The sequence below is a fragment of the Ammospiza nelsoni genome, chromosome 2 (genome assembly GCF_027579445.1).
Source record: "Ammospiza nelsoni isolate bAmmNel1 chromosome 2, bAmmNel1.pri, whole genome shotgun sequence".
In the NCBI taxonomy this organism is placed as follows: domain Eukaryota; kingdom Metazoa; phylum Chordata; class Aves; order Passeriformes; family Passerellidae; genus Ammospiza; species Ammospiza nelsoni.
In genome coordinates, this window is record NC_080634.1 from 4,219,088 (window position 1) to 4,243,906 (window position 24,819).

Consider the following 24,819-nt stretch of genomic DNA (forward strand, 5'->3'; position numbering starts at 1 on the left):
GAAGGTAGAGAGAAGGTGAGACAGGGCATGGATGTAAAAAGTGGATTGTAGGGGCAGAACTGACACCAGGCTGGATGCAGAGGGGATTTCTGGGCATGGTGTTGAGCAAGGAAGCTGAAACAATGCAATTAGAAACTTCAAGCATCATTTCAGGCATATAGCATGAGTTAAGCATGGAGAGCAATGGCAGTGAGGAGTTTATCTGGCTCTAAGCTACTGGGTGCATATATAATCCATGCTGTAGATTTAAAATCACTTGGACTAATCACATCAGTAGCAGGTAAAATGTGCTTGAAGAGTTATGCCACCCAAACATTGCAGTAAACTACTGAAACATCTTGGATAAGTCATATATTCTCCCTTTTTCTTGTCTTAACTACTCATTTTTAAGTGTTTTCTTTCCAAGTGAACTCACTTAGGAGACAGGTGGACTAAATAGAACCAGACTAAGCCGTCAGCCCAGTTAGAGGGGTGCTAAGCTCCCTGAGCTCTGCTCATGGTTTATGATAAAGTTCAGGTGCCCTGGACAGTGCAGAGACAACAAAATATTGATTTTAGCTATAGGAATGCTGGCCATATTGTCCAACATGAGATTCTGGAAAAAAATGCTGTGTACTTCTGTGATTAGATGCAGCACTCTGTGTACACACAAAGATATGAAATGATGTTGCAGGAACTCATTTCTTTTTTTGTTTTTCTGTCTTGTATGATCCAGTAGTTGTGAGGAGAAACACAGGGTCACAGACAAATATACACAGAAAAAAATAAGAAAGGAAAACCAGGAAGTGACAGAAAATATTCAAGAGCGTGCGCAACAGAAACAAATAATGCTCTTAGTATTTACAACTTCACCATAAGACAAAGCTGGAGAAATGAGAAAACAGCAGAGAGTTGAGAGACACATAGAATTTAATTTAGAATGGTAAAATTCTGTAAAAATTCTAGGTATTGAGAGTCTCTGATTACTGTCTTCTCAATGCCTAAATAGTTTTTTGTGGAACTTTTTACTTGTATGTGATAAGTCTGTGTACAAATATTTACATCATTTTGCCTTACCAGCCTCTCTGTCAGTTTTTAACAAATTCACATTTTCCAATTATTCTTGTCTGTCATTTGACATTTTTATCTGACAGGTAAATTAAGGTCATCTGGAAGTTTCAGGCTTGAAAACTCCTTGTAGTGATTTAACTACATGAAAAAAGAAATCCTCATGTCTTCAACTCTGTAAAATACAAACAAGAGAAACAGAATTATCACTTTTCAAGTAGGTAGAGTCTCAGCTAAAAATCTGTGTTGTTTACAGGCAGAAAGAACATAAATCAGTCTGAATTTCTCCCCTCTATAAATGTGACTTTGGTTCCTCATAGAAAAATGTATGTTATTAAATGGTGGATTGGTTTCTGTTTTAGCTGGAACAAAAAAAAAGAGCAGCTCCATCTAGAAATTATCCAGGACACATCTTCATCTTGGTACTTATGGTACAAAGGTGCTGCTGCTTCTTTGGGCCATGGAATCAGCCCCTACATTTGCACCAGGAAGGTTCCTGGGTTGTTGCTTTGGCAATGAATGTCTGTTGATAAAAATCACAGTTAATTTGTCTTTTGACAAATTTTGCTGTTAATTTTGTGCTTGTGTTTTGCTTTCCTCCTGCCAAATTCACTATTTTTGCACACATCTTCTTCCTATTAAAAACAAAAGGAGAGCTGCAGTTTGTCCTCTCCACTTCAGAGATGGGCAGGAAAGATTTCTCTGAAACCTTCTCCATGCGCAACTTCAAACCTTGCCTGACTTTAATAATCTTTGCCAGATTTAGCACAACCCTCACTAGTCTGAAAATTGTATTCAGCATTGGCATTGTTACTTGTGTGGCATGATATTTGTTATGTTGCATTTCTCCAACTAAACCTGAGCCTGAGTGGAAGGTAACACAGAGCTGGAATCCACTGCCATAACATCACTAGATATCATTTAACTGTTCAGTCAATATTTGCTCCATCATTTCTTGGAAGATGTGTATATTTAACTTTTCTGGCCACTGAATCCCTTGTAATTTACTGCCTGTGCATGCTTCCATCAAATTATTTGGACAGAAAGCTAATGGCAGAAACCTAAAAAGTTTGTTTTGCTGAAAATTGCTCTTACAAAGCCAGTTTACACCATGAGTTTTTAAGCCACACGCAAATCTTGTTAGAAGCCAAATGCTTTTCTAGGAAACAGTGTTTTATGAGGCTTTGGATAGCAATGTGTTCATTGCATTGAGCTGCATCAGCTACAAATTGACACAATATCACCTGCTGAGCTTTCTAGACAGCAGCCTGGGTGATTTCCTTAAGCTTTAATCACCTGATGCCTGAAGAAAGCTGAAAATTTCACTTATTGAATTGTTTGCAAGTTTAGCAAATCAAAGTTGCTTCCCTTATGTAAAAATTATTCCCTTTTCTCCTGTATTTACTCCTGTTTTCAGAAGCCATTGAATTGAATTATTTATTCTTCTTTCAATACAATGTTTAATTTCCCATGGAAATAGTAAGAATTGGGTAAATGTCATGTGGTGTAAATGTTCAAGTGGAACAGAGTTTAACAAATAAAACTTTGGAGTCACAAGACAGGAGACAGAAAAAAGGAGCCTAATTCTTTTTCTGCTCATGTAGTATTTGGACAGTGAGGACCACCTGGACTATAAGGAGGTAAATACTCCATGTAAAAATTTAATATTACACACTACAAATTAACAAAATTAGCAAGTGAGTGGATCATTTCAGGTGATCTTTTTAGCTCCTAAACATCCTACAAAAAAACAGAGAGAAAAACAAGAGGCATAAGCATTTATTTTTTTGTCAACTACAGTGTTGCTAATCACCAAAGCATGTTATGATAAATTATGTGTATTTTGTGACAATGAAACTGAACAGCAGACATGCTGAAGAAAATGTGTAGCTACAAATTAGGTGTGGGGGTTTTGCTTTTCCTTTCTCCTGAACCCAATTTAGTATCTTCACATACCCAGCACTGCTGCTGACTTCACTGGGACAGGGGGATGGAGACAACTTCTGAATTAGGTGCAGGATTGAGATAAGCTAAGGAAGAAAATACAATTTTGTGTCCAAAATCCTGTCATGTTCAAACTTTAGTAAATTGCAAGTGTCTGATAATGACAAATCCTCCTTTCAGAAACCTGCAAACATCTTCTCCCCCCATCCTAGTTGGGATATGGATTATGGTTTCTTACTTCACAGACACATTTGCATCTGATGCCCTTGCTGAACACTGAGGAAAACATTAAAAACAAATTGCAACATTTGACCATTGAAATTATTTCAGCCATTCTCCAAAATCCCTGGATGATGGATGGAGCATCAACCCCTTTTCTCTGTGCTTCTCTTTCAGCTTCTGATATGGCTGCAGAGCAGGGACAGATTCTTGTAATTGCCACTGCTGCTGTGGGTGGATTCACTCTGCTGGTCATCCTCACCTTATTCTTCCTCATCACTGGCAGGTAATGAAAACACTGTTCTCATATAGTCCCATCTAAAATTAAGAATTTAAGAATAATATTCAAGTCATTAAAACACATTTTCAAGAGCTACAATTAGGGTTAGACAAGGTGGAATATCCTCTTTGTTCAGCACTGGTCATACAGTTCTTTTGTGAGTGTGGGTTTTCATAAAGACACAGTTTGGGAAGATAAGAAATTATGTGAAATCAAGAAGTAGTATGGGTATTTAGAAATAAGTTTCTGGACCTCTTGCCTTCAGAGTGATCATTTAAAAATGCAGTATACCTGCTGTGCCCTCAAGGCTCTGGCATTACATGGAAAAGAGAAAAATAAAAAGAAGGAGAAAAAGAAGGAAAAAATCCTCACAGTGTATTTTACAAAATCTCATAACTATCAATTGCAAAACTTTAGGTAGTGCACTGCTCAGATATCAACAGAGGGTGCTGCACTTTTAGATTTGTAATTACACATCTGTTTTGTTGGTATAGCATTACCTCTAATTTGAACACAAAGTGAAGTTCTATCAGTGCGGGCCAGAGATTTTTTTGCGATAGCCTAAACATGGCACTGCAGTAGCTGCCATTATGTGACTTAATGTTCTCTATGCTAAATAATAAAACCAGTTAAATCTAGCATTCTGGTGAAGGTAATGAGAGCAGTTAACCTTGGAACATATTGTGGCCTTAGATAATCTTAGAGGCTGAGTAAATATTCCTGCAATTACTACAGAAGGTGACAAAGAGTAGGATGTTTCAGAAGAGAGAGGAATTATTTAGACAGAGACAAATTTCCAGAGAAAATGATTGTGTGGAATCTATATGTGAAATCCTGAAACAGCTCAAACACTTCCTTTAGAAAAAAAATCACTAAACTTGGGAATGAAAAAAAAAATATGGAAATTGTTTTCTTTCTGTTTCTTCCTCCTGTTTTCTACTGTTAAGAATATCAGAGATTCTCTTAGCTTTCTACTGCCTTACTCAATGGGACCATTTCAATTATGTAAGATAGGAATTCATTTTGGTGTGCTGCTTAAATGCAGTGATAAGAGCATGTTCCACAGAAGACAGAGCAAGGAGATTTTGAATAAATACTCAATTTACTCTAGGACTGGAGGCAAATTTCAGCATGAAAAATGGCACTGGTACCCTACAGATGTGCTCTGCTTCACTGTTTAGAATTACCAATTTGATGAGCTGTCGAGTCTCAGGGCTGCTGATGAGCCTATTCAGAGTGGAGAGGCTGGGTGAAATGAGCACCTGCCTCTGCACTCTGCTGGGTCATTATCCACCAGGAGCCAGCAGGAAGCAGGGCTGTCAATTGCAGATAGGAATATGGAAGCAACAGAGGCTTCAACACACAGGACTGGGCTCCTGGCTCAGTTTCAGGACATGGGATGTTAAAGCTCAATCTGATTCAGCCTTATCTCCCATTGTTCTGCAGCCAGCATGAGCAGAGAATGAGGAGACTCCTCCACTGGTGATTAGTCACTGGCTTCTGTAGTCAAACTTTGGGGCCACATGGAATTTTAGGAGGATTGGGTGAATTTGAAGTCTTGTTTCTTTGCCTGTCCCCTTGGGCAAGCACTTGGAGTGTAAGAACTTGTGTTTAGGGCTCTGGACAGGTGGCACCCTACAGACCACTTGTTCAGGTCCTAAAAATGGCACTGGCATCCTTAGGGAGTCCCAGCAACTGGTGTTCAATCTCAGGGTTTCCACAGGGTCTGAGAATCCACTGGTTTGCATTCCCCCACAAGGGCACATCAGCTTTGGGAGTTTCTGCCCTTAATTTCCTCCTCATCACCTGTGTAGCAGTGAATGAACTTGTGACTGTTCCTACTGTGTTTTAGCAGTTTAAACAAACCATTGAAATGAGGTGGGTGTGTTCACCTATTCCTCCAAGATCTTCACTCTTAAAATAGGTTTACTGACTGTAATTATTTTTGTTTAATTTTATAATGCTGTTAATGTTCACACACGTCCACAGGCACTGCTGTTCTCCACAGGCATCAGAGCCTCAACAACCCTTTGCTATCCCTTAAACCAAAAGATGTCCCTCTAAACAGTAATTTTTAGGCTGCTCAGTGAGTGACAAAGAGCTTTAGGACCAAGAGCAAATACTTTGTTTTTTCTTGACTGAAACAGTTGGTCCTGCCTATGACCTCCTAAATCAGCATTATCAGACCTGCAGGTAGGCAGTGTTCAGCAGCTCAAACTACACAAAGCCACTCAGCAAAAGAGAAAAAAGGGGTCCTGATGTGAAAAAATATTTTCTTTTCTCATGAAACATGGGGAAGTCATTATAATTCTGTATGAAGAAAATGAGAGAGTATTTTACCCACTGTATATGAAAGTTAGTGGGATAAGGTTTAATTACTACAGGTCTATGTATGCAAACAGGAACACAGGAAAGTAATAATTTATTGAAGTATCAGAATTCCCTGGAGGAGTCAAACATAAAAAAAAGTATTACATCAAACTTAAACTCAGATAGTCGTTGTCATGCTAATCATTCAACCATGATTTGTTTTTCTTTGTTTATAATCTATTTGTATTTCATCATGCATATTTCCCTCTTTAGATTCATAAGTAAATATATTTCCAAAGGCAAAGAACTTAGCTTTCATAAAATTGCAGATAAAACTCGGTGTACATCTGTTTTATTCATGGCAAGTATTTTATATAAAACCTCGCTTGTTTTTCTTGAAAGATGCCAGTGGTACATAAAGGCCAAAATGAAATCTGAGGAGAAAAGAAGGGCTCATTTGCAAAATGGACACTGTAAGTAGTTCAACACTATATAATGTCTATATAATGTTTTAAATGAAGAAAGCCCACTGTTTCCTGAACACATTTTGCCCTTGATGTTTTAATCAGGTTATTTGAGTAGTTCCTTCTTGTCTGCATCATCAATGGTCTTTATTTTTGTTTGCAATTTCACTTAAATCTGTTATTGAAGGGATTTTTGGTATTCAGCTTATAATATTTAGCAGATTTTCAGGTTTATTTCTTTAAATTCTCAGTTGTTCTGGACATGAGATTTCTGCCTCAAAATTCCTCTCCTGGTGACTGTATGACTTATTTGTTTCTAGTTCTCTTTGGATTTAGGGATCTACACTTCCAGCCAGCCAAGAAATAAGAAGTGGAATGGGTTGTCTTCCCTCATGTTCCTGCTCACTGATCAGTACAGTGAGATAAAATCCTGGTGATCTCTCATGGGCAATAATTAGTTTCTATAGCTTAGTTTATATAGCTTAGTTTAGCTGCCTACTTTAAATTAGTTGCTTCACTGTTTCCTGTTAGAGTAACAATTTAAATGTATTTTTTTTTATTCAAAGGGTATTGCGCAAAGGGTATCAGATTTTATTCTTTCATCATTTTGATAACATCTCTGGAAATGCTATGATCAACACAGAAGTTACCAGAAGTAAAATATTTTTTCAGGTGACACCACTATATCGAGCCAAGTGTCTCTTGCTGTCAAGGAAGAGGGCACATTTGCCCATAAAGTATACTGCCTAGAAAGATGGTTTTGTCATTTGTTTCCAAGCATGGTCAGAAATAATGTAAGACAAAAACCCTCCTCCTGGAGAGTTTGATATATGCCTTTGAGACCGTGACTGAATTTGAAAAAAGCCTCACTCAGTGTCTTTCAGGCCAGGGTAAATGGTGACTGTATTTCATGTTGACACAAAGCTTCATCTCAGAGCCTTCCCATTCATTTGTAGTGATCTCAGCATCGCACTGGAGGGGGCAAGTCTCTACTCATATATGTGCTCCACAGAACCAAGAATAAAGAGGAATTACTGTTTTAGGCTCAGCTATTAACTGACAGGAGAAAGAAGGCTGAGAAATGCTTCATTCTTTTTAAAAGGATTTTCTGGACCCAGCTGCAGATGCCTCTCTTTGTCCTGATAAATTGATGGATTATTAGATCAACTTGAGTTTTCCAGAACTTAATCACAATATGGCAGCAGCCTAAAAGAATTCCCACACAAATAGTCCAGAAGAAACAGCACAAGTTCTTGAACATGCTACACTCAGGAACACAAGGGATATCAGCCATGCCAGAAAATGACAGCTTGTTGGAGCCTGCCAAAGCAATCTGGCACCAACCCACTACTGCCATGGCCATCTCCAAGGAAACAGACAGAAATTATCTTGAAAATGGATTTGGATATTTTTGTTGTCGTCTTGCACCTGGCTCTCTGGCTGTTCCAGCTGATCAGAAGAGAACAAAGCAGCACAGCCCTCCTGGACTCATCCTTAGAGAAAGGGAACTCAAAGATTCAACCTGTTTGGCAAAACAGGATGTTCAGCCATCTACTCCTAAATGAAGGGGGAGAACTAGAAACAACTGTTTTCAAAGCAAAGGACAGATTGCCTCAATTGCCCAAGGAGCAGCAAAGGGGAAGATGAATTGCTTTGGCAATAATCACTGTTGTTTTGAGGCCGTGCTTTTCCCCATATCATTGAGCCGCCACTTGGTGTCTCTGCAGAGCCTTTTTCAAGTGACCAGCTTCTTCTGTTGGCTTCTGAAATTTTAAACCTGGAAGATATTATTTTCAGTCCTTTCAATTATCTAGTAAAAAAAAAGTAAAGAAAACTATTGTTGCAATGCATGAATGTCAAGGAGTTCCTGATTCCTCTTGTTCTCTCTTTCTTGCAGTACATTTCCCAGGACTCAAAACATACATAGATCCAGACACTTACGAAGATCCATCTCTTGCTGTCCATGAGTTTGCCAAGGAGATTGATCCTTCAAGAATTCGTATTGAAAGAGTCATTGGGGCAGGTAAAACTATCCCTACTGTAAAAACATCTCTAGGCATGGCAATACTGCTTTTCATAAGTTTTAGGAAATCAATTCATTATCAGTTTTTGTGTAGGATTGATTTTTTGCCTGGTTTGTTGGGGCTTTTTTGTTTTGTTTCAGATGTATTCAAAACACTGTGTCACTCAGCATGTGCCATAGTTATTGTCATGGATTCTCAGTCACTGAGGGTGAAATTAGATCAGAATCTCTTTCTATGGGCATATAACTTCTGAATAGAGAAGACTGAGAAAAACTTTTTCTCAAATAGAAAACTGGAGGAGTATGAGGGAGGAAAAGGAGAGGCTGGCTTTGGATAGGCTTTTCTGTCTGGAGGAGGATCACTGGCAGAGAGGGAGAAGAGGAAGATCTGTTGATAAGATGTAGACAGTATGAAAGATGATGCCCTGCAATCCTTTTTTTTTTATATTGTTTCATATATCTTAGTCACTCTAGAAAGGAAGGGTATTTTACAGTTTAAACCCCTCATTCAATGATATGTTACTGCACTGATAACCATGGAAATATCCCCAGTGTTGCTAAGTGTTTTATGCACTAGAAAATGTTGTGGAATAATCCTAGAGAAATAAAACCAGTTGTGGTAGCAGACAGGAGAGAGAGAAAGTGAAAGAGAAAATTGTGTTTCACATTGCTGTCCATAGTGCTGGAGTGCCCCAGTTTACCTGATTGCTTGGGCCACATCATCTGCAGCTGGAGCTGTGCACCTCTGGAATTACGAGCCTGGGAGAGCCCCCAGAGGGCTGAGCTCGGCAGGGAACATTCAGTTTGCTTTCTTCTATTTCTTCCCTTGCTTCAGACACACTATAGATATTGATGTTTTAGATTATAAAGCAGATTGAGCCACATTCCACATCTGTGTAACTGCTGGTTTCAGTTGAATACAACAGACAAGGATTAATTGTTTTAGCTCAGATTAAAATTGTGTCCTTAATCTGAGTTTAATTCATTTATGAAAACTCTTCTCTCCATGCTTCTCTGCTTTCTTGCATGGAAGTGTGTGCTTTGACATATTTTACTTTTATGGGTTTTACTTTTGTTATTTTTATTTTATAAAATTACATAGGTAATTTGTCAATTTCAACAATATTCACCTAACAGGACTTGCAAACAGGTTGCAATGAAATTTAAACCCATTTCCATGCATACAAGATACAGTTTAAGCACCATGGCTGAGGCAGGGAGAGTACAAATTCCCACACAGTTCTTCAGTAACTGCTCAGGGACATAACATATCAGTATAATTCTCAGCAGTCCTAAAGATCTCTGTGCATTCTCTCTAATTCTGTACTACACATTTCAATTGGATAAAACATGGGTTTCTTATCACAAGAGAATTACTATTAAAAGATGTTTACAGTTTTCACCTAAGTGAAACCAACAATCAACATCTTCTCTTTTAACAAGTCAGTTAATAAATTCACTTCTAAATTTGTTCTGTTTTGACATTTTATTTTGGACATTAATTCTCATTTTTAATTTCTGTAACTTAAAATTTTTAAACAAAAATTATTTTCTTTCAAGAACCAAAATATTTCAATCTGAAACTGCCAAAGTAAAATCACAAATACTTGAAAAAACAAAAAAAAAACAGCATTTCTGGTCATGACATTTTTAAAACTGTTCTTCTCCTGAAAGCAGTTTCCAGTTTGTTTTTGCAGTGGAAAAAGTCATGTCCAAAAGTTCTTGATAATTTACTACTTGCAGTTCTGATGGCTGTGACATTCAAGGCAATTATTTTTAGTTAGTTTCTTTTCTCAGCTTAACTCCAACCTAACTCTGTACCCAAGTTATACTTTAAAGTATTTGGCAATTATATCTCACCCATACACATTTTTCTGCTCCATCTCTTCTTGCTGTTTGGTTTAAGGTTCAGCCCCTCTTCAAGGAATGAATTCCCAGAGTTACTTTATCAAGTCTGTCTTAAAATTTACAATTATCCTCCTATATTCTTTGTTAAAATGTTGAAACTCAAGGAAGAGACCAACTCTTCAGTTTTTCCCAGAGCATATAATATTCTTTACATGATCTAAATCTCCTGCAAGTTCTCCCACAAGCGTAAAGACTGAAATGGGGAACTGAGTCGAGCTGTATTTGGTGCTGTGACCTTTCAGTTCTATCAGCAGCCTCTGTCTGTGCTGTGAGACCTTTGTTCTGATCCCACGCAGTAATACCAGGCTGCACATCAGAATTTTAAGTGACTGAATACTCCTGTTTCACTTTCAGTATCACATATGCCCTGCTGAATGCAGAAAGGGATGTGTGGTTTGCACAGATTAAATTTCTAGACTGCTCAATTAGCTCCTTTTTGTATAATATACAGGAAGGTGGGTGAGGTTTCTGTTATTAAACCAGAGATTATTTACATTTTATTAAAACTGAACAGGCAGTGGACTCTATCTTTTTCTCTAGTTGTGATCAGCCTTTTCCCTGGAGCAAGGTAAAATGTTGACTTCATTGACATCTGGCTCTTAGCTTCAACTTATTACACATGCATTCATGAACGTCAGCTGCTGCAAGGTCAACATTTATCCTGTTTATCTTCAAACCTGAGCACTGAGAATGAGATTCTTAGATGTGAAAAATCCCTTTGGTTGAACCCATTCCCCTTTTGACTTTAAAAACATTGAAAATTCTTTATCTGAACAGAAGTGTAGAAAAGCTACTGTGGGATGAAATCTTGTCAAAGTCTCGGTGTAAATAATTCAATGCTTTAAATTTTACCATTGATCTCCATCTAGTCTAAAGCACAAGTTATTATACACCTTAGGTTTCTGTCTGTTCTGTAGCTGATGATCTCAAGTTTGACATCATGTAACAAAAAAACTGCTGGTAGTCTTTATGTTCACCAGTTAATCAATCCCAATATCCAAGAGGAGGGAAATTTCTTTCTAGCTTTCCAAATCATGCATCCAAAAAAAGTGAAAGAAACAGGGGTTCTTTCCCCTGCTTTGGATGTGTACAGATAATAAAGCTTGGAACTGGAAGTTGTTCAGCTGCCTCCTTCAGTTTAATTCATTTTAAAGCACTTGGTAACAGCCTTTTACAGTCCCTGAGGGATGAATGTCATTATTTATGAAATTCTGAAGCTGTAATATTCTTGTATAATCTTGTAGTAGCAAAATGGTTTATTCTATAACCTATGCTTTCCAAATTAGTCTTAAAATGAGATTTTGCAATTCTGCAGATTTATTGACCACAGAATTTCTTTAAAAATCTGGATATTAAGGCTCTAGTATTTTTGCTTTTCACTGGATATTAAGGCTCTAGTATATTTTGCTTCGCCAAGAGAAAGAAATTGGAAAATAATTCTCATTTTAGACATTTAAGCTTGAAAAACCAGCAAGATGCAATAAGGTCATGGCTTTAGAGAAGTGTTCTGGTCCTGCTGAACATGTCACAGAACAGAAGATTGATAGACCATGTCTCCTGAAAAACATTCAGGTTTCATCACTTCCTTTTATGGGAGCACTTTACAAGTCCAAATTAGCTACTGCTTTTTCAGTGCAAGTAGTCAGGCAAGAAAACTTTTAAGGAGAGCCTTCTAAAGGTGAAAGGGACAAAATCATATAGGAAAATCCTCACACAACCTTCCCTTTTGTCAAAAGATTCCCAGAGCATCACCCCAATGACCTATATTTTCACAAATCTTATATTTGCACAGATCTTTACTTTTTTTTTTTTTTATTAAGTAGAAATAAATTGGTGAGTGTGGGATCTCAGCACCTCAGGATGGAGGTGCAGAGTGACCGAGACCACCCTTGGCGGGCTCGGGAGTCCTGGAATGTTGCCAGAAGTGTCTGGTGGCAGGATTTTGATCCTACACAGGAGATGAGACCTGTATGAGGACTGGGAGGAATTCACTGGGTGAATGGTAAAGGGATAAGTTAGTTAAAGTGTAAAACACAGGGTTTAGGATTTTGGTACAGGGGGGTCTAAAGAAGTAAGATGGAGGAATTGGGGCGTGTCCTGTCCTTCTTCTTCTTCTTCTTGGCCTCCATCTTCTGTGGTGATGGTGGCACTTTGGGATTGGCTATTACTAAAAGTGCACCGGTTAATAAGGGTAGAAGGTATTGGGGAGAAATGATAAATATTGTACACGTAACTTCGGGTATAAAGATAAGTGACCGCCCGGGGGCTTGGGGAGTGTGCCCATGGCTGACTTGCTGTGCAGACCTCTGTCGGGCTGAAAGAAAATCTTTTAGATAAACAATTAATAAACACCGAGACCGAGACAAGATCAGAAGTCTCTCCTCGTCCTTTGAAGCGCCGGGCTCTTCAAGGCCATCTCTGGGCCTTTCCAGGCCACCTAAACAGCACAGAAAACCTAACAAGTGGCGTCCCTGAGCTCTCTCCGGTAATAAATCAGCCGGACGTAAATCAGCGCCGGCAGAGCAGCGAAAAGAAAAACATGGAAATCGACAGGTGAGAGGAACTGTACAAAGAAGACCTGGGACCGCTTGATTTTTTTTTAGCTGTTTAGGAAGCTGCTAATTTATTCAGAGGTTATGTTCAGCATGTGTTAATTGTACTCCTGCACTTGATGATGCCTCTGTCATTGACATGAAAGACAAGCTATGAAATTGTTATTTTAATCTCACTCTTCCTGGATCTAAAGATAGTAAAACTTTGTTTTAGTGGAAGCCAAAGAACCTAATAAAATAAAAGTCTTGTGATAATATCCATTCTAATCCTGTAACATCAGGGAGTTATAATTTTCTGAGGTGAAGGTTATGCCTTTAATGTACCTTTCTTCTAGATTTGCTTCATATCTGAAGATGCACTGTTACAGAATAGATCTCCTTTATTTTGTTTACTTCTATCCTTAAAGTTTAGGGAAAAATAATACAGACAGCACTCAATGGAGTGTTACATCCCCAGTTAAATATATATCTGTTCATTACTTGCTTTTTGGTTTTTAGCAGTTCTGATTCCAAAACGAATGGGGTAAAAAATTTAGATTTGCTGTGAAAGCAACCTGTACTGAGAAATGCTTTGAAATATTTCTGTGTTTCATTTACTGAATCATGACCCATTGAAAACTGACCTGCAGTGACAAAGTATGTTTGGTAGGGGCTCTAAATGACTTCTGTGTGACTTCAAGATCAAAGGAAAGTTGTGATTCCATACAAACTGAATTGTTAAATGTGTAAGGAGAATTCAGGGTGACACACATCCTTCACAGGCCTTACACAGACAGGGAAACAGCAGAGGAAACAAGTTTTGAGATTCCTCTCACTGCACAACTCCAGTTTTGCTGGGACTGTTGGCCTTTGGCCGTCTGAACAGGGAAATAATTAATTTCAAGTAGGTGTGGAATTCCATTTAAATAAACCACATGCATGTGCTTTTCTAGGTCATAACAGCATAAAGTACTTTTTAGATGTTTTCTGTAGCTGAATGATAGTCAAGTGTTCTGATAGTCTCAAGACTTTTCTTAATATATAGGTCTTAGTGCATTTCACCCCTAGAGATAAATATTTCTATCAATAGATATTTTGTCACCATTGGAATAAAAACCCAAGTGTAATTGCATTCCTTCCTCAGTTATATATCCCAAACCTGTTGATACCAATGTTCAGTCTCAGTGGGGAGGGCTGAAGGTTTGCCTTTTGCAGTGCAAGCTCCCATGATCTCTGCTGTGGCACAGAGGAAAGGTCATCATTTCTTATGAAGTGCTGCTGAATATTTTGATTTTCTGGCATGTGATGACATATAAATCTGAACATTCAACCCATTATTTCTCTGTCCACTTCTATGGGATGTGTGAGTTCCTTGAATATTCTTCTTCACAGGCACTGTGAGTTACTAACAGATATTTGATCTGTTTCAGGGGAGTTTGGGGAAGTTTGCAGTGGACGTCTGAAGACACCAGGAAAAAGAGAGATCCCTGTTGCCATAAAAACTCTGAAGGGTGGCTATATGGACAGGCAGAGGAGAGATTTCCTGAGGGAGGCGAGTATTATGGGACAGTTTGATCACCCAAATATCATTCGCCTTGAAGGAGTTGTTACAAAAAGTAAGTCACTAATACCTTCCCTTAATTGTTTTATGATGCCTTTCCCATTCTGTCTCATTTAGTATTGAAATTAACATTATTTCCTCATTCAGTATGGGTTACAGTTCTCAGAAATCTTCCAAGTCATTGACAGTCAATACTGCAAAGTTTGGGACCATAATAGGAAGTGCATAGCCTGTCTGTTTGCAATTTAAAATGTTTCATTATTATTTTTTAATAACAATTACCTTCATTCAAGAGAAGTCTCTACAGGTTCTTATAAAATAGAATGGAGAGTTTGCTTATGGGCAAGTGGAGAAAACCACAAATGTAACTGAGCTGACAGTGAAGTCAAGTAATCTTGTAAAATATCGTATTTCTGCAAAAGTGCTCATTATTTATTGTGCTTATTATTTATTTGATTGAGATTTACTGTTTTTGGTACCAGAAGAGATGAATTTCCTATTTTGGAGAAATAAACTCTGTAGCTTGTTGTATACTGCAAAGATTGACTAAAATTCCAGAATAATCTTTGAAATGCTTTACTCCTTATAATTGTTGCAGCTGCCAAGAGAGATCTGAAATCCAGCAGGTTTAGTGGTCTTATGGACTTTTCTGAAAGGCTGAAAACTCTAGTTATCACTTAACTAGTAAGAAGTCTAATTAACATGTATGTAATTTCCTCAATGACAGCTTTTTTCAGTAGTGAATAAAAAAGCTCATGGTATATTCTTTTCAAAATCAATCCTTGTCTCAACCAAGCCATGTTGTTTGCTAATTTGCAGAACTTACATTTTTCTTTTAAAGGGAAGTGTTGTGTGTATAATGCACTGTCTTCTTATCATCACAGCAAACACAACAAATATGTTGTGAATATTTCTTGTTTTTACCTCATTGCAACATGAAAATGTATATTTGTAAAATTAAGAACAAAAAGGAAAGTTTAGCTCCTGAACTCGTGTTGTTGGAATGGAATTTCAGTAGGTGTGTGGAATGACTTGACCATGTTCAGATCTGTGTCTCTGTGGTTCTAAATTAAGATGATCTTTTTCTTTCCTCACACAGCATTGCAAGGACAAATTTATTGGGTTTTAGGTATGTTTGGTTAGTAGACTAACAAAGCCCATTGCATCACAGGAAAGACAGAGCTTAGTGTGCTCTCCTGTCAGTGACAGCTCTGTGACAACAAACAGGAACACAAGTAAATGCTGGCTGAGCAGCACTGGAGGTCTTGTCAAGAGATGTAAAAGTGTAGGAACTTAAGTGAATTTAGCTCTTGCTTCACACTGAGCATATCAGCAATTAAATTCCCCCAGTCTTCACCAGCAGGGGTGGTTTATGAATAAGTATCACAGGTCTGGTTGCGATCCACATGGTGGATCTTGTAGGGTGTGTCTCGTCTGAAAAAGGCAAAATAATGTGGTTTAGGAGCATTGTCCAATCCAATTAAATGGTGCCTAGGGAGTACAGTATAATAATGTCCTTGACAATGGCATGATTGTTTAGTCTTTATATTTGTCAGTTTTCTTTCTGTAATGTCTCATCATCAGTGTAGATAGAAATCAAGGTGGCATTCAGAAAAGAGAAAAAACAGATAAATCAGTGCTCCAATATTAGAGTATTAGGTGTTCTACAGGAAGGATTGTAGAGAACTGTAAGCCAAAAATTTATCAGTAGCAGTTCTGCTTTCACCAAAGAGTCAACAAACTTCATTAATGTTTTGTAATATTTGTTTGAAGGTAGTATAAAAATATGGGTTGTTACTCTTACAGTCACACTGTTGTCTAAAAATATACATCTCTCAGATATAAAATAAGTAGTGGGACTTTGAAAAAATTTACTTTGGTGTCAGGCAGGATTAAAAAAAAAAAAACAAACAATTATGCAGCCCTAATTATGAAATTAAAATAGGCTACATGAATTACAAGCAAAGTTCACCCCCGAGCACAGTAAGTGCAAGTTACAGAAATCGTAAAGGACAGGGTTGTGCAGCACTGCTCTGCCACAGGGCAGGAGCCTGAAGCAGGCTGAGCCATGGACAAATGCACTCTGCTCTTCCCTTTTTGTCTTTAGAGCGTTGCCTTGCATTTATATTGCCCCATCTGGGGTATTTAGAGAATAATATGATTTCAGCTTGGAGGAGAGCAGTTGCCTTGCCAAAGTACTAAGTGTAGGACTGCAGAATCCAAATTTCTTATTACTGAAAGGTGTGCTCTAAAAGTCAGACAAAACTTTGTCTAGCCAAATTATTTATTTACTGATAGCATGAATAAAAGGTGTCTTGTGCTGAGACCTAGATTAATAACAACAGAAACTATTTATCTGATGTGCAGTGCAGTTCCACTAAACTATAAAGGCATATCAGATGTAGTACATTTGATTAATAGAGGTGTACTGCTGTTCTTAGCACATGCTTTCCTCTGTGTAACCATTAGTCATTAACTTCTAGCTCTTGCTGATAGATATTGCATCAGTTTGTAAGCAGTGCCTTCCATTACAGTGTCATTGACTATTGAACAAAAAAGAAAAAGGATTTGGTTGTAATAAGCAGAAGTGGTGTACCAGGTCAATAGCTATTGACTGGGGCAATAACAAATTCGCCTGCTCACTGCAAATGAGAGCTTTTATCTGCTGCTACCAGCTAAGCAAATGTTAACTTTTAAATTATACTGTTTTCAAAATTGCTGTGGAATATGTACTGTATGGGAGGAAAGAAATGCTAAACTAAGCCTGCTCCAAAGTAGCTCTGAAAAAGAGTTTTAATTCCCTTTTCTTATTGCTTCATTTCTCATTTGTCCTAGCTGCAATCCCTAATCACAGAGGGCAGTAAGCAGAACAGTTGCTGTAGCACAACTCTCTGTTAGCAGGGAGTTCATTTCAAGGGCAATTTGCTGGGCCAAGGCAAACACACCATGGCACAGAATCTGGTGCCACTTGTATTGCTAACCAGAAATCACAGGGGAAACTTTATTCTTATTTGGTTTTGTTACAGCAACACCATTCCTTGCATGGTTTGCCACAAAAGACTGCTTGATTGGCTCACTAATTTATCATAGATGCTTGGCCACTTCATAAAATCACCCATGTTTCCTTTCAAGCCATGTTAGCACAGTGATAATTTTGGGAACTCTTTTGGGTGTGCAAGGGCATGCTCAGGTAAGTTTTATGTCTGTGGCCAAGCTGCTGCTATTTCATAAACAGGTATAAGAACAATAACTTCATTCTCCAGTGCAAACACGTGTGACCAACACTGAAAGTTGGGCTCTAGGGAAGATGTCTTCATTTCTACATCATGTTGAAGACTTTCCATGGAAAGTCTATAAATTAAATTAAAGCCATGCCTATAGGAAAAAAATCAGGCTGCGTAACTATATCTACAAAAGGCATGAAGAAGGGTCCCTGACTATTGTAATTGTACTGGAAGAAATCCAGACTGGAAGCTTTAGTTAGTTTTGCTCTACAGGGCCTTACACAATAGTTTAAAGCAAAACCTAGTCACTACTGTGTAGTACTGGTTCAGTAAAAATACGAATGCATGCAAGGGCGTTATTACACTCATGATCTGTTTATTCCTCTCCCCCACAAACTCTACCCTAAATAACTTCCAAATCTTCGAAATTAGTTCTAAGGAATTAGTTCTAAGCAAATTAGTTCTAAGGAATTGCTTCCATTCCACATTTTGACTGCTGAAGGATTCGTACCCGTCACATGTACAAGGGGAATCTTTTTAAGGCATTCATTTTCTTTGACAGCATCATGTACATTTCTATTCTCCAGAAGGATTTTTTAAATAGTCCCTTCACAAAAAGAGGAAAAATGTAGACAGCAGCTAGACCTCTAGTTCTGTGTAAACTCACAAGCTCAGACATCAAGCCTGGCTTTGGAATGGCACTTATGATGCCCTTATTGTCTCCTCACTGTTTTGATTTCATGGCTTTCAAATTGTAAAGAGTATTGCAGTTCTGAAATCTTCAGGCACTCATTTTCAAATCAGTTTAAAGCTTTAATCATTGATTTTCTTTTCAAATTACTGTATATAACCCATTCAGTGCAACAAAAGCCCTAAAATCAGTGCACCTTACCTTGTCAATGAGGGAGGCACAGCACCAACTTGATCCTCTTTCACTGTAATTTACCTTATGAAGCTCTTAATATCTGACTTTCTTTTTCTTTTTTAATTCCTTTTTATTTTTCAAAAATTCAGTACATAGTGAATTCTTCTTTTTTCAGCCAAGACATTTGGCTCTAGGTCTTTGAGCCTTTATTGTAATGAATTTATTGTTACCCTATTCTCCCACCTGTTAAATGACATTCAGAATCCATTTTAGAAGGTGCCATATTTTGTAGTACATGTATACATTTTGTAGTACATTGTATACATAATATTGTATATTTTGTTGGTACACAAAAAGTTTGAGTCACTTTTGAGGCAATATTGACCATATTCCTACCTTGGTCATGGATGGTGAAATGGTACTCCCAGGAAGCATGATTCTGCAAAGTTTAAATGTTGATTATGGACAATCCACTGTTGTGGTGAGACTGTATGTGTGTCATATTAGCCACTGGACTTTTTATGGCATTGAGTATAAAGTGGAATTTTTCTGATATTATTGTAGTTGTGCACATAATGACAGACAAAACAGCAGGATCCCAGCTGTGTTATAAATTGTTCAGTAAGTGGAGCTGTAAATTTGAATTTGGCTCACTCCCTTTATTTTGCTTTGTATCCTTATTCATAGATAAATATTGCAACACATTATTGAATCCAGGGTTGGCATGGCCATCAAATTAACACAAAAACCCACAGCCACCAACCACCTGCATTGTTAGCCAAATTTGTGAGCTCAAATTATTGAAGTATCATCCAAAATACAGAGCTGAAAGAGCTGTGCACATAACACAGACACACAAAGTATCTGTAGCCTTCTTGCCAAATAGGTTCCCCTTCCTGACTGGTACTGGAAGAAATGTAATTAATGTTGATAGTCCTGAGCTATTTTTACACATGCATGCATCCGTGTGGACATTTCAATTTACACATGCAAACCACCATGCACCCATGTGTTGAAGGTTGCTGGCAAAAGTTAAAAATCCACAATACTCAGTTCTCCTGAATGGCATGTACTTAGAAGAAACGAGCTTTTAACCCTCTGGGAAAATTTGTATTTATCTTTCATGCATTACATTCTGGAAATTTTGTTCCAAAAATCAAGGGGCCATTTTGGTTTCCTGCAACTCAAATCAGGCACATTTCTGTGTTCTGCTTTTCCCTTTTTGCAGTTAGCAAGCCATACATCTTGACTGTCAATTCTGCTGCTGCATCTTTTGCAGGACGATAAGCAGTGAAGAAAAAGCACATTGTCAAACAGTCAAGCAGTAACACCCTGTTAACAGCAGCTTAATCTGACCAGGGTACACTATCTAACATAACTAAATTCCATAATTCTGCTTTCAAAGGTAACAGCTGAGAAACAGGGTTTCAGTTTCTTCAGGATCCTTTGCCTTCAGATGTCTGTGTTCAGGCACACAGGACCTGACTTTCAAAGATATTCAGATGCTTTGACATGAGATGTGGTTGTAGTACAAAAATAGGTGACAAAAATTATTCCTACTAACAGCACTAAAAAGATAAAGTCCTGTAGATAAGATATGGCCAGACTAATTCTTTTTCATTTTCTTTTGAAGGGATTGCATGGTCATCATTTTTCATAATTAGCATCATTATTAACCACAAATGATTGCTTTTCCATCTGAAATTTCTGAATACAATATGCAATTTCTTCCTCCACCATGAAAGTAAAGAAGGAAATGGTGCAGTAAGTTAAGGGGCCAGATATTTAGAGTGTGCAGGAGATATATGAAGGGTTGGGGCTTTTGTAACAACAGCAACCAGAAGATCAATGAATATCAGGGGGAGACAATATTGCATGTGCTGACAGATTTGCTGCACAACATGGCTGATCTGTTGCCTGTGCAGGAAAACCATAAAAGCAACAATGAGAACAATTATAAATGACAATGGCAACTGCAGCTGGCAGCCAAAGGAGTGAGGGGGTTAAAGAGTGTATAGGAAGCAATCAATAATCCCAATTCACAAGTTGTATTTGGTTGATTTATTTTGATAAGTGTACATTCATTTGTTCTTCTGTGTAGAGGCAAAAACGCACCAGTAAATGTACGTGTGATTGAGCATGGGGAAAGGCTGGGGATAAATCTGCATAGGGCACAGTTCAAGTTGTTTCACCTCATTCCAGGCAGAGCATCCTGCTGCACCTTCCACTGGTGAAAGCAGGATGTAACAAGCAGGAAATAATTGTTTTAAATGTAAACTGTGTTACTCATCTTCAAATATGTGTGGTTTTTCAATAGCAACCATTATTGGGTTTTAGTATTATTTATTAATATTTTTGTTTATTATGACCCATAGACCCTCCAGGTCTAGGCTCTCCATACAAACCTCTGCTACAAGAGTTTGCACTGTGATATTTCCTACAGCTTTAAGGCTCATACCCAAATTTCTAATGCAAAGCAACAAGCAAAGATGTCTTTAACAGCAGATTCATATCAAGAAGAATTGAGAAATGGACTGGTAATTTTCTCATATAAATATCTGATATTGCATTTTATAGAAATGTGAGAGTTAGATGTGAGGAAAGTAAACTACTTCACTGACTGTAATTATCTTTCTGATTTTAATACATACATAGTTCAGGTTCCAGAAGAATAAATAACTTAGATGCAAACTGTTTGGGATCCTTTCCAAACTCCTGGTTGGAAATTCAGTTTGCACAAAATAATCCTTCTTAAATGCTACATTTCTTCAGAGATAAACATAGTGCTTGTAAATCAGGAGAGAATGATAAAGCTGTTAAGGGAGACACACTTGAAAGAGAGAAGCAATGTGGGAAAGAAAAGAATATGATTTTAAAACATCATAATTGATGGTGTGAAGTTACAGAGTATTCAGTTCAAGTATGTTCTAAATATAAGCACAAAACACTAATGACAATCCTGTAAACACATTTTCAGAAGGAAATGTATTCTGTCAGACATTCTCAAATAGGTTCATAAAAACATCCATCTGTAAATATTGTCATTTTTCAACTAAACTTTAACAAGGTGATTTCTGCTGAATAAAATTTGAAAGCAAATAAGTTTAGCTGATAATGACTTCATTTCAATGTTTTATCTAGAGAAGCATAGTGCAGAATTTTTATAATAGTAAAAACCTGAAACAAACCACTGTACTGTTGCTAGAATTCACATAATTGATTAATTTTCTTCCTGAAACAACAGAAACTTGTTAATATCTCTCTAGACTGACAATAATTAATTTACCCGCTTTAGAAAAGTCTCCTCTCTTTCCTTTCTCTGCTTTTTTCTTCTACCCTCTAGTTGAACACATTCTTCAGCACACAAGTGTTTCAGGTAAGACTGGCAATTTACTTCCAGTTTTCAATGAATGCCTTTATAAGCATTGAAAAATGTGACTTTGTGGCCTAGGTAAACAAATGCTGCCCAACATCGTCCTGGCAGAGTCACTGTTGCCAAAAACACAGCACAAGGATGATGAAATGAGAGAGGTTTTACCACACGGCATTCACTGAACACCAAGGGGTCTTTGAGCTGCAGAGAAAATCCTCTGGTATGAACAAGGAGATAATTAATCACAGCTAATTCTCTTTGGTCAGCAGCATTTTTCAAAAAAGAAAGCAGAATTCCTGTCCATGTGCCTCCGGCCATGAGAGAGCAAACACAACCTGTCCTGGTTTACCAGGTGTGGGCTGGGACACCTTCAGTGAGCAGAGGCAAAGAGGATTTTCTGTCTAATTTACAGATTTGTAAATCTAAACCAGCATTTAATCCACTTCTAATCAAACAGTTCATTCCAAGACACAATTCTGGTAATGACAGCGATTTTCCACTTCTAATCCTGGCATGTTTTATTTGAGGAAGTCACTTGGTGTTTGTTACAAGGAAGGAATTCAAACCTCTGGGCTTAATTTCACTGATATTACTGCTCAGTGAATCGTGAATGGATGGATGTGAAATAGCAAAAGGAATCCTCAATTTGTACCCTACATTTGTTCAGCAGAAAATCACTCAGCCCCAAGGTTTTTTTTTCAGCTGAACACAATGAGGCTTTTTCAGTGATAGTGATTATTGTCTAAAAGTGGGGAGTATTTATCTCCAAGCCCTGGTTCATACTGTAACAGGGTAACAAGGCTAAAAGAGGAAAAAAGCTTAATTTGCAGAGCTGCAGAGTGCCCAGCAGCTTCATGAACACATCCACCTTCAGATGTCACCCATGAAAAGCTATTTCACTCATTAAATTAAACCACTCTGCAATTTCTAAACATAAAGTACAAAATTAAAACCAAATCTCTGTTTTTATGGAAATACCATGAAAATGGGCAACTGAAAATTTAAAAAGCCCCTGTAACTTCTGAACCATCCCATTTACCCCACCAACATTTCTCATGAGAGTTTCCTGCCTTAAAAGAACAAAGAATTCCAAATTATAGGAATGCTTAGATTTTTCCTTCCAAAATAACAAAAAGTGGGTGATGAAAAGATAATTTAGATAATTATTAATGGATTCATAATTCCCTAAAATAATGACATATAAAAATGAATCAAAAATTTTTCAGCTAATATTACAGGCTTTGTTTTCTTTTATCATGAAAACTGTAATTTTAAAGTATTTTATTTTCACGTAATAATGAATGCATGATAATGAAATCCAAATGTACAGCATACAGTGCTTGTAGCAGTGTCCTGGGTATCATACATCCCTATAAACACATAAAGATTTCAGGTTCTTATTTAGGATTGTGCTAAAGCTATTTTCAGTTTAGCAGGGACTGAAAAACACTTATTTAGTAGCCAGCTTAAGCATACACAGTTTTATCCCATAGAAGCTCAGTATTTCCATTTCTGTTCCATTAAGGCTACAAAGATGATTCAACACAGCAGTTGTTATGGCTGTTAAAAGCCTTAATCACATTAATGCTGTCACACCAATCTTCCCACTTCAGTGTGCATTGACATTTAACACATCACAAAATAAATGCCTGTAGTGTTTGTAGAACTCTTTTCAGGCAATTTCCTCACTTTCCCCCCCAAATCACCTGTTTGTGTAGAAGCAGCAAGGGAAATTAAATTAGATGTTAATATTCTCCCCAAATATTCTGTAACTTACATCAGTTCCTCCTTAGGAACTGAAAGATTCTTTCAGCATTTGCTTTTTGTCCCAGAGAAGTCATAAGTAAAGCCAGAAGTTGTTATAATTGGGGTTTTCTAAAACAGTCTCACTCTGTGTAAATATTCCTGGTTCTGGACTTATTCCCATCTGCCTGTCAAGAAATGAGAGTGCAGGTTTGTAGGGAAGCATTGTGTTCCACAAGGATCTCAGGCTTAAACTCATCGGGGATGGAGATCAGCAGCTTTGCCCTGCCCAGTGTTTGTCTTCTTCATGATTCCAGACAGACCCTGTAAATTTAAATCTGGGGCAGAAATCAGGGAACTTGATATAGAAAAGCAGGACTTTGAAAATGTGTTCCCCAAGAGCTGGGCTAGAAAGGTCTGTTCCTCAGAAATGAAGCCAAAGCATATGAATGCTTAATTATTTCCAAACCAGTAAACTGCAGGAAATTCAGAGTTAAAATCTAAGTGAAGAGTAAAAAAACCATTTAAATAAATAATCCAGACACCAGGAAAAGGCAGTCGAAGGACTCTATGAGTTCTTGAAAGTTTCTTGAGCTGTGAGAAAATGATTTGTGGGTGTGATGTCAACTGCTCTGGTAGAATCTGGGGAAACAAAATTAGATCACTCCTTTAAAAATCTGCTGCTGAACATGAGAGAATAAATTTCCCTCTGCACAGCACAATGCAGGTTTGGTTTTACTGGTTTAGGTACCCTGGAGCAGAGTTCAGCCTTCAGGAGTTTCACTGTGTGATTTGCAAGGTAATGGAAATGATTCACTTGGACTTGGTGGCCTCCAGAGCTCCTTCCCAACCTCAGCCATTCTGTGTTCTGTGATTTCAGCAGGGGTTAAGCACAGTAATTTTTGTCAATTCTTGCTATGCTCTAATATTTTGTGATGTCTATTGCAAAATACTATTTAGTCATCTTGAAAATTAGTTTTTTCTAAGATATATGAATTATTCAGGTAAGAATTTAGGCATACCACTCTATCAGTCTTTGCTTTCATGAAAAAAGCTCTAAAATAGGAGCATATTCTAAATCTCCAGATTATTTCAATGAAAAAAGTTTATGTTTTCTAAATGTACTGAAAACATGATCCAACAAATTCATCAGGGATAAATTTTTTCCCTGCTTCTGATTTTTTTTTTCATTGCAAGTCAAGCCTTTTGAGTGCTCTAAAAATTGTAATCTGACATCATAATTTCAAAGTTTTATAAAGCCATTCCCTATAAAAACCTTCCATATGTTCCCTCATAAAAGATTATGAAGTAATGTGCCATTCCTGGT

At 37.6% G+C, this 24,819-nt stretch overlaps 1 protein-coding gene across 2 annotated transcripts in view; it reads left to right on the top strand.

Moving 5' to 3' along the window:
- The window catches only part of EPHA6 (EPH receptor A6), a 597,075-nt gene that overhangs the window by 504,028 nt on the left and 68,228 nt on the right, over positions 1-24,819 (top strand). For both annotated transcript variants that reach the window (XM_059493881.1, XM_059493882.1), the window contains 4 exons: positions 3,388-3,496; positions 6,203-6,273; positions 8,162-8,287; positions 14,157-14,342. In XM_059493881.1, the coding sequence (XP_059349864.1) occupies positions 3,388-3,496; positions 6,203-6,273; positions 8,162-8,287; positions 14,157-14,342 (492 nt within the window). The remainder of the gene's footprint in view (positions 1-3,387; positions 3,497-6,202; positions 6,274-8,161; positions 8,288-14,156; positions 14,343-24,819) is intronic.